Below are 11193 nucleotides of genomic sequence, written 5' to 3' on the forward strand. Positions count from 1 at the left end.
CAGAATCGGTTCAACATTTGCTGTTACAATGTAGGGGATATGAGGAGGAAAGAAAGGCTGTAAGAGCAGCATTAAAGAGGGCTGTGCCAAAACTCAATGTTGACTTTGGCTGACTGCGCATGACTTGACGGTCAATGTGAGAGGCCGGTGAGTCTTACTTCTCATAGCGCGAGTTCACCTGTGTCACAGCAGCAGGTTGTTTACACTGAAGAGCTGTTCTGTATCTTAATTTAAAAATGATGAGTGTTACCCTCAATATGACAAACATGATTGTTTTGCAAAACACTGTTTACTCCCCCAAAGACATTTTCCTAAACATGTTCAGACCAGACACAAGTTTACATTAGACTTTTGACACATGAAATTAAAAATCAAAAATGTTTTATGAACAAATGGATGGTGATGGATCAAGGTGTGTGGGGGAAAGGTCACATATTAAATAGTTGCTAGAGCAACACTTAAAGAGAGATAACAATTTTATTTCTGTTTTTTTGAGAACCATAGACTTTAGATTAAAAAACAAGGGCCACCATGTGAAAAGAGAAGAAATCTAAAGAATAAAAAATATGACCTATAAAAACTTTACTTCTTTTACAATAACAAACTCTGATCTAAACGTTTTCTGTTTTCTGTCTGTTTTATAGATTTCTGCTGTTTTAACCTCTCAGTGTCCTAACAATGGCGACCTTAGATAAAGATGAGGCAGAAGATTCTTCACCAGAGACCATGGTCTTATTCATTTAGTTTGAAATGTTCGCTGTGCTTACCACGACCAGAGTTCATCAGTGACTTAAAAAAATACGAAAACAAAGGCTCCTTTTGTTGATTCAGTTGTTTTTATGTCCATGTCACAGTCTTTGTATCAGACAAGCTTTTATTCTCCAGATTATACAGTCAGTTCAGTCAGTAGGTTGTTTCAGAGTCATCAGGTTCAGTAAATTTTGAACAATGCAACAATATGTTGATAGAAAAAAAAAACATTTACTTTTGAACACTTTAGTATTTTAAAATCAAGTACTCAAGTTCTTTATCTCAAGTAAAAACTTAACTGAACAACTTTCACTTGCATTAATATAATATTTGACCAGGAGGATCTACGATCTGACAATAGTAATGGAGCTGTGTACTTGGTTCATCTCTGTAAAAGAGGATCTGAAGTTCTTAGAATAAAAACGTAGAGCACGTCATGTGTGTCAGTGAGTCCTTCAGCCAATCAGGATAAAGTGCTGTCGTCACAGCGGTGGTTCCCAGTCGGTGAAGCCAGTGGAGAGCAACTGCAGCCACCTGACCATGGATGTATTAATACATCCATGCGCCTGACTCGGAAACTGAAGGCGCCTTGTTCCTAACCAGCATGCAATGTGTTAAGTCCAGCATGCATCACGTCAAGTCGGCGCTGCGCCAAAGATCCTCTATACTCTACTGCCTCTGGCGCAGCGCCACCATGGATTTATTACATCCATTAGCGCCACATAAAGTCGAACGCACCTAATAAACCATGGATGTATTATAAGACCATGGTATGCGTCAGGCGAGCAGTTCCTATAGAACTGAACTGGCGCCATTTTTAGATCCGGCATCCTGGTCTTATAATAGGCTACATACGTGTAAACACAGCGTTACCGTGGTTACCAGGGGACGCCCGGAAGTGTAAAAGAAAAAAACGGTAAATAACGGCCATAAAACGGAAGAAATAATAAGAAAGAAGAAGACTGGTTAACAAACTCAAAAATGAGAGGAACGAACATTAGTGTTACAAGAAAAAATACAGTACGTGACAGTATGAACACAGAGCTCCATGGTGATTCAGAGCCAGAACTATTCAATTTGAGCCTAAGATGACCATTGAAGTAGCTTAATATTTTAATTTACATTATTTAATTAGCATTAGTTTCTGCGAAACAAACAGGCCCCAAGCTGATTGTGCTCAGTATCAAGTTGTGATAAACCAAGGTTTGGGCTAACAGGAAATAATAGTGAAAAAAAGGTCTCAGAAAACATCCTGAGGCTGATCCTGGCTTCTGGCCTTGGTGTATTGCTTTGTATTGTCTTTCGGCCAATAGAGCATCTTTTCTTAACTGCACTGATGCTGACCCAGTGGATGGAGTGGTAGTGTCAGAGATCCCTTGACCCCGTCAGACCAGAACCTTGCCATCCTTCAACGACCTTGTGTGAGGAGAATCTCTCTATTCAGACATTTTGTCTCCTGCAACATATAAGTTATATCAGCCACTGTCAATAATTTGTCATAAGGAGCAGTCAAGAATTTCCTATTTCTATGAATTTAAAAAATAGCATTCCATAGAGCTACATCTTAACACTATTCTATTGTAATATGTTTGCATTTTCTATTCAGTTGTTTGCATCATAGGCAAGTTATGCAGCTGTAACCTTATCCCATGTCCTCTAACACACTTTCTACAGGCCACAGTCATTGTACATTTTAATCTAAAGTATTAGTATGATTGGTAGTATTACTGAAAATACTATACAAAGATAAACAAAATGTGCAGTTGTTGTTGTTATCTGCGAGGTGCAGCTTGGCCAGGTTTGTCTTGAACTTATACAGGTAGAGCAGTAAACTCGAAAAACACTTGCAATTTATTTGTATTTTGATTTAGTTATTTTTTGACTTTCATACAGTATAAGGCAAATGCAAAGAATATTTTTCAACCACAAGTGACAACTTTGTGATCTTCAAAGTTTCTCTCTCTGAAAGAAGTAGGTGAATCTGTGACTGTCCAGTCAGTGAAGCACCTACTGCATCACTTCTGGGACAGAAAGTATATCCTCATCCTCAGCAGTTCCTCTGGGGAAATTCAAAATGAGACGTTAAAGGATTAATTTATTAGAAAGGCATGTTTTCAGTATTTCATGATTTGAATTGTCAGCAATTTGTTTAAGTGGTTGACAGAGTAGTGGTAGTAGTAGTAGTAGCAGCAGCAACAGAACTAAGACTAATGGCAGCAGTAGTTGTAACAGTAACATTGGAAGTAGTAGGCAGTGATAGGTAAAACTGTTCAAAAGCATAGCGGTAAAAAGTGTAGTTGAAAGAACAAATAATAGGTGTATAAGCATGAACTGTGAACTGAGCACAGTCATTTAAATACGAGTTTATGAGTCCTTTGCTAAAGTACACTTACACCTCTTTCCTCAACTCCAAGGATCTTCTGTATTTTACTGTAGTCTTCATACGAATGTTTGTATACTGCAAGTCTCAGCAAGAACAGATTTATCTCCCAGTTTCTGATTATGGTATTAAAAACATTTACCCTCAAGCTCTTGCAGGAAATCCTGATAGTTGTTTTGAATTTGTGCCTCTCTTCTCTGTACTACTTTTGCTCATTGTTGTGTCCAAGTACAACACATTATAGTATGAATCCACCCGAAAAACACATCAAGGAAAAGGAAAAATATTAGTCCAAGATTACTATTTACGATTTTGATCACAAATTTCACATGTATCACCCTCATTTTATTTCTCTAAAATATAAACATTAATAATAATGAAAATCAGTTTAAAATTATGATTTTTCTGATAGCTGTTACAATAATACAATGTTAAACTCTAGAGTCATGGTTTTACATACATAGTGTTCATTAATCATGATTTCAAATGTTAGACCTGGGTATTTCTTGATATATGCTTGGGTGCTGCCCTGAATTGTCCCTGACCCTTATCTGTGCTGAGAGGTAAAACCTTGCTGGAGAATTAAGATGAACCAGTTTAGCTGTGATAACATTGCATTTCTTTTTTTCTTTTGCTTATTTTTTTTTAGTTCTCAACTCGGATCATTGATGCAAACTTACAGTGTTAGTGACATTGTTGTTAATCTATTTACTCAATCATAATCCATTATAATAGACCATATACTGGCCTACCTGGGATGTGTCTGTTCAGGGTTCCCTTCAGGATCCTCTGTTACATAGCTCTACAGAGAGTAGATGAAAGTTTGGAGAATACTGGGACCAGCCTCCACTGATTCCAATATTAGCATGTTCTTTTAAAAAAAGCTATCATCACATACTCTCACATATCCAATCAGAATTGAAAACAGGTACACGCTTCCGTTTGCATGTGAGCCTGCGCGCACACATAGCTACACACACACACATCACAGGGACCCTGGAATGGCTGCTTCTCCGCCTTCTGAGGCCACAAGTTGAACATCCGCTAGACCCCCTAAAGTTCACCTACAGGGAACATATTGGAGTGGATGAGTGGAGTGGCCGTCTTTTACATGCTCCACCTGACGATGGTCTTCAGTTAATGAAGCAACAAGAACTGCCTCCTTCTGAACACCTTCAAGACCAAGGAGAGGTCATCGACTTTCGGAGGTATAGGCCCACCCTTCAGCCAGTCAACATTGGAGGGAAAGACATTGAGGTTGTGCACACTTATAAATACCTAGGTGTGCACCTGGACAGTAAACAGGACTGGTCCCTGAGCACGGATGCCACCTACCAAAGGGGGCAGAGCCGGCTCTTTTTCCTCGGGAGGCTCAGGTCCTTTGACGTCTGCAGTGAAATGCTGCCCATGTTTTATCAGTCAGTGGTGGCCAGTGTACTGTTTTATGCTGCTGTCTGCTGGGGTAACAGCATGTCAGACATGAACACATGTAGACAGGACGAGCTTGTCAAAAGGGCTGGGTCTGTGCTTAGCAGGAGTCTGGACTTACTCAGGACTGTTGTGGAGAGATGCATGCAATGTAAGATGGAGGCCATCTTAGACAATACCAACCATCCTCTCCACGACATTCTGGCAGGACAGAGAAGTAGCTACAGCTGCAGCAAACATCTCATCTCACTGCACTGCAGAACAAAGAGGTTCAGGAGATCCTTTGTCCCCACTGCCATCAAGCTATACAACAACTCAGCCAAAGGAAGTGGACTAATTATTGTTGTTTAATTATTATTAACTGTTATCAACAATGTATGGAATTTAATTTTAATTAAAAATTAAATACACAAATAAGTAAATACAGCTATGAAATTAATTCTGAAATAATAAATTAGGTAATAAATGTAGAAATATATAAATATATGTTTTTATTTCAAATTCCACATTTATTTATTTCTGGAGAATTATTTCCTAATGCCACATTTATTTCCCAACTCTTTATTTCCATCTGGTATATTCAAATGAGGGGGCATGGTTATCTCAGTTTCAGACCAAAGAGTGTTGAATCAGGCTGCAAAGCCTTGCTAACTAGCTTTAGCTGCAGTGATGAACCGCTGAATACGTTTTAAAAACAATTTTACCAGCCGGAGCATAAATAAATGTGGCATTAGGCAATAAAAGTCTCTGGAAGTTTATACAATTAAAAAAAATTTTTTTAAAAATCAGAAAATAAAAAGCTATGTATTTATTGACCTATATATTTAAATTGACATATTTCCACATTTATTATATAATCTATCCATTTATTCACACACATACAGTACACTAACTGGCTACTTATGTTGCAAGTTAGCTAATGTTATTTAGGTACAAGCTAACTTACCTAGCAACAGTTAGCTTTAATTATAACTTAACAAACCTATCATTCAGCACAGACTTACACTTCATTTAACTTGTAGAAATCCAGTTAAGTTGGTGAGTGGTAGAGGCACAGACCGGTCACAACCAAAAACTGCGAACATGTTTGATAATATTGGCTCAAATCTATTTCCATAAGTCTCAGAAACCAGTCCACACATGCCTTCAAAAGCTCTGACTTTCAACAACGGGTGTCACACATACAATACGAATACACTATGGCTACACTGGGTGGCAGACATTTTCTCACAGCTGAAAACATTAGTCTAACTTAAAATTAACAGTTGATAAAACTGTTGAAACGCAAGACATTCACAGTACTGCAACTACAACAGCAACTTGAATTACACAGTTCCTTTTTTTAAACAGCTGCTGAGCCAAATATAAAGCTTTAAGTTGAAACACTCTTATGAGCAGGAAAGAGATGGACTAATAAGCAGAGGGTTACAAGACTTTTATTGTCAAGGCAGTGACATCTCAGAATACAAAACACTTGACATGTGAACGAACCATCAATTTACCAACTACAAGCTGTTCCCAGTTGTCACAAATGATGCAAGTATGATCCCTGAACCCTATTTTTACTTTGTTAAATTGCACTCTTTAGCTTGTTGTAACTGCTATAAGAGGGTTACCTTCTTAAAAAAAACAAAACAAACATCTCAGAGGTAGCTGAAATGATTAAATGAAATGTTTAGTCAACCTCCTCAATAGTTGGTCCAGAGGATCCACCACCAGGAGCAGCACCACCAGCTCCAGGGAAGCCACCAGGCATGCCCTCTGGCATACCGCCAGGCATGCCACCAGCACTCTGGTACAGTTTGGTGATGATGGGGTTGCACACCTTCTCCAGCTCCTTCTGTTGATGCTCATACTCATCCCTCTCAGCAGTCTGCAAAACAAGAAAATGTCAGTGTTCATACAAATGTGAGTGAGTGAGTGTGTGTGTGTGTGTGTGTGTGTGAGTCAGAGAGTGTGTATATACACAGACACACTTTCACTGATCAACAATCCTCACCTGGTTCTTGTCAAGCCAGCTGATGACCTCATTGCACTTGTCCAAGATCTTCTGCTTGTCATCATCAGCGATCTTGCCAGCAAGCTTCTCATCCTCCACAGTTGACTTCATGTTGAAAGCATACGACTCCAGGCCGTTCTTAGCAGACACCTTGTCACGCTGAACGTCATCCTCTGCCTTGTACTTCTCAGCTTCCTGGACCATGCGTTCAATGTCCTCCTTGCTCAGACGACCTGTCATAAAAGAGGCAAGATTAGCATTTAATCACCTGCTGTTTGTACAACACTGCAGCTATATTTGGGTTAAGCTGAATTTTTATCCTGTTTATACCCTTGTCGTTGGTGATGGTGATCTTGTTCTCCTTTCCGGTGCTCTTGTCGACAGCAGAGACATTCATAATGCCATTGGCATCAATATCAAATGTCACTTCAATCTGGGGAACACCACGAGGAGCAGGAGGGATGCCTGTAAGCTCAAATTTACCCAGCAGGTTGTTGTCCCTGGTCATAGCACGCTCACCCTCATAAACCTGTTGGAAGAATGCAGGGTTAACAGACCATTATGAAATTATTGGTCTACAATTCTGCCAACTCTATTTTGCTCAGACATCCAAGGGAGGTCTGGACCATCGTTGGTTTTGTGATCTCTGGTGGAAACTACAAATGGCAAGAATAAATGCCAGTGTGAAACAATGAGACAGGCATGATGTGCCTACCTGGATGAGCACACCAGGCTGGTTGTCAGAGTAGGTGGTGAAGGTCTGGGTCTGCTTGGTAGGAATGGTGGTGTTACGTTTGATCAAGACAGTCATGACACCTCCAGCTGTCTCAATACCCAGGGACAGAGGGGTGACATCCAGAAGCAGCAGGTCTTGCACATTTTCTGACTTGTCACCAGACAGGATGGCAGCCTGGACAGCTGTAAAGACAAAATAAGCAACAGTTAGACCTCAAGTTAGAAACTCATGTATAGGTCATGAGCAGCCGTGATCGCCAGTTACTAAAGATTTGTTGATCTCACTCTGAGCAGTTGGGAGACAAGAATAAAATTATGTGTGCATCATTTGGCTGACAGCACTTACCAGCTCCATAGGCCACAGCTTCATCTGGATTGATACTCTTGTTGAGCTCCTTTCCATTGAAGAAGTCCTGGAGCAACTTCTGGATCTTGGGGATACGGGTGGAGCCACCAACCAACACAATGTCATGAATCTGCCCTTTATCCATCTTGGCATCACGGAGAGACTTCTCAACGGGGTCCAAAGTGCCACGGAAGAGGTCTGCATTGAGCTCCTCAAAACGAGCCCTGGTGATGGAGGTGTAGAAATCAACTCCCTCATACAGAGAGTCAATTTCAATGCTGGCCTGGGTGCTGGAAGACAGTGTGCGCTTTGCCCTCTCACAAGCGGTGCGCAGACGGCGGACAGCTCTCTTATTGTCACTGATGTCCTTCTTGTACTTGCGTTTGAACTCTGCGATGAAATGGTTGACCATACGGTTGTCGAAATCTTCCCCGCCAAGATGAGTGTCTCCAGCAGTAGACTTGACCTCAAAGATACCATCCTCGATGGTCAAGATGGACACATCAAAAGTGCCACCACCAAGATCAAAGATGAGAACATTCCTCTCTGACCCAACCTGAAATAAAATTAGAGTTAACATTTTTCAAAGCTACTAAATTATGATGAACTACCCAAATTTACATACAATTAGCATCATTCAAGTATAATTGCAGTTGTTTCAAGTTTGATTTACCTTTTTGTCCAACCCGTAGGCAATGGCAGCGGCAGTTGGTTCATTGATGATTCGCAAAACATTGAGACCAGAGATTGTGCCAGCATCCTTAGTGGCCTGGCGCTGGGAGTCATTGAAGTAGGCTGGCACTGTAATTACAGCATTGTTGACAGTCTGAAAAGAAATGACAAGTCAAACATTACTAGAATTCATAGCAAAGCTTGAAGGTTTTGTACTTTTGTTTTCAAAGCTGTGCCACATAACGTACTTTTCCGAGGTAGGCTTCAGCAATCTCCTTCATCTTTGTCAGCACCATGGAAGAGATCTCTTCTGGGTAGAAGGACTTGGACTCACCCTTGTACTCAACCTGAACCTTGGGACGAGTGTTGTCATTGATGACATTAAATGGCCAGTGCTTCATGTCTGACTGCACAACTGTGTCATCAAACCGGCGGCCAATCAGTCTTTTGGCATCTGCAAAGACAGTTTTTGTTTATTAAAACTCTTAAGAAATCTGCTACAATGTGGGCTTCCATTAAGAAGATCACTCAGACATCCAAGGAAGGATTTGGGCCATCTTTGGTCTTTCAACCTCTGGTGGAAACTACGAATGGCAGGAAAATCGTCATCACAGTGATAAATTCTTCATTTGGGTCACTTAGGACCACTAGACATTATGTCAGTCTTGTATCATTCTTGCCTCAAGTGCACAGGAAAAACTTTGTCCTTTGAGAGAGGTGCCAGTCACTTTGCAATAAGATGGTTGGGTTGGATTGAATTTTGAGGTTCTTCCCTCAGCAGATGAGAGAGAGACAAGAATGACCCAAGACCACAAGCTCAATACTAAAAAAACAAAACAAAAAAAAAACAACAACTTTATTCTTACCAAAAACTGTGTTGGTGGGGTTCATGGCAACCTGATTCTTGGCTGCATCTCCAATTAGCCTCTCACTATCTGTGAAGGCCACATAGCTGGGTGTGGTCCTGTTGCCCTGGTCATTGGCAATGATTTCAACTTTGCCATGCTGGAACACACCAACACAGGAGTAGGTGGTCCCAAGATCGATACCAACTGCTGGTCCCTTAGACATGTTTCCTTTAAGAAAAAAAAAACAAAGGAAGTATTAGTTTGTTAATCTCATGGATTACATCTGAAAATCTGCACCTGCCAAAACGGTTTCTGCCCACAACAGTGAAGGACAGAAACAATTTAATACTGAAATATGGAAAAAAAAAAAAAAAAAAAAAAAAAAAGTTAAGTAGCTGTATAGCTATAGGGAAGTAGTGTTTTAGAAAAAGTGTTCCAATACCCAGTAGTGACAAGTTCAAACAAAAAGTTAGCAGTTAAGAGCTATAATTAAGCAACAGCCTTGGCACCATTGGTAATAGAAATAAAGTCCAGTAATGTTAACCAATTTAGCACATTTCAAACTGTATAGTGGATCTAAACAATTCTTCTGCATTTTAACATATTTAAGACACTGTCTAGATGATGTAATTTATTTGCCAAATAGCCATAACTTAGCTATATATATATATATATATAAAAAAATTTAAAGTCATTTAAACCTCTACACTTACTAGCAAACAAGCCTTTATTGAGCTAATTTACTTATGGGAAAAAATTCCGCATTGTGAAGCATAGCGCTAGTTCCGGCCGTGTGAGAATGACGAGTCAAGTTTCCCAAAGACTGATTTCAGACCGGAAATTGGCTAACAACTAAAATGTAAAAATCATTACCCTGGATGTGCTAAAAATCATACAAAACAGACCAAACTGCAACAGACCTCATCAGTAAATGAAATTAAGGCGCTTGGCGACGAACAAAGGTTTTGTTCTGAAAAACAACCGGAAGTCTGTTCATTCACACTACCTTGACACTAGCTGTTCAAGAACATTCTCGAACGTCCCTTCCCCCACCCTCTCAACTCGGCTAAGATGCTAACGGTAGCTAATGCAACCACTGAACTCATGACTACAGCCCTAGTGCAAGCAAACGAATCAATCCTCTGCATCGTTAATAATTTCAGTTCAGCACCGGTAATTTAATGATTAATATATTTTCTGTAAAAAAAAAAAAAGAAAGAAAAAAAAAAAAAAAGAAAGAAAAAAGGCGACAGTGAATGAGCAAAATATCAAGGCTACTGCCGCCCTTGAAAGAAACGAATAAAGGAAGTTTAACTAGACTGTTTGTTATTTAAGATTTATCCAAGAATAACTTACCGAATTGTTGAACCGTGGATGACTGTAGGTGTTGTGTTGGGATGGACAGCGGCGAGGTTGACTCGTCCTTGCCGGTATGAGAAGGAAAAGGAAGACAGAGGGATCGCTGAACCTTATATATGACCGGCAAAGCAGCCAATCACAGGTCTCGTCCTTGAGCCTTTCCTCAACGACCCACCAATGGGTCTTGGCTGACGCTTTGACGGTCCAACCTACTTCCTGTTTTATTATCTGTATTTCATAATCACTGTGAATGACCGCATGGCTCAAGACAGTAACCCGAAGATATGAGATAGAGATTATAAAGTTAGAGAAACAATCCTGAGATTGTATATCCATAAAATGCATTTATGATTATATATTTATATAGCTTATACTCTTAAATTATTATGGGAATTGTTGAGAAATTAAAAGTAAAACCCATGAGTGGTTGGACAGGATGTAGCGACCGATTATTGAAAACTGAAAGAAAAAAATGGAAAGAATATGTAGAAATGATTGTTTTCTCCTTCTTATTCCGTATTGTAGTTTTCAAGTAGTGAATATTTCCTGACATTATGATTAGTGTTTTTTCAACCACTGTATTTTATTAGGGATAGCTTTTGTACCCAGTCTCAATATATGTAGCTAATAGGCCTTTAGTGGGACACATCATCTGATAAATCCGTAGAGTATGTTA

General features: G+C 39.8%; 1 protein-coding gene and 1 non-coding gene across 2 annotated transcripts; both read right to left on the minus strand.

The window, feature by feature from the left end:
* Positions 1–5976: 5976 nt before the first annotated feature.
* LOC111654027 (heat shock cognate 71 kDa protein) lies at positions 5977–10658 on the minus strand. Its single transcript, XM_023404852.2, has 9 exons — positions 10515–10658; positions 9177–9386; positions 8559–8764; positions 8312–8464; positions 7639–8194; positions 7273–7475; positions 6888–7086; positions 6558–6790; positions 5977–6431 (listed from the first exon to the last, which is right to left on the minus strand). The coding sequence occupies exons 2-9, from the start codon at positions 9379–9381 to the stop codon at positions 6234–6236; spliced, it is 1953 nt and encodes a 650-aa protein (XP_023260620.1). The 5' UTR covers positions 9382–9386; positions 10515–10658; the 3' UTR covers positions 5977–6233.
* Positions 8835–8927, minus strand: LOC111654055 (small nucleolar RNA SNORD14). The gene has a single exon (XR_002760715.1). It is a non-coding gene; the product is annotated as a small nucleolar RNA SNORD14 (small nucleolar RNA).
* Positions 10659–11193: the final 535 nt, after the last annotated feature.

This window comes from Seriola lalandi, unplaced genomic scaffold (genome assembly GCF_002814215.2).
Source record: "Seriola lalandi dorsalis isolate HSWRI2012SDOR001 ecotype SW California unplaced genomic scaffold, Sedor1 jcf7180002054256, whole genome shotgun sequence".
Taxonomy (NCBI): Eukaryota; Metazoa; Chordata; class Actinopteri; order Carangiformes; family Carangidae; genus Seriola; species Seriola lalandi.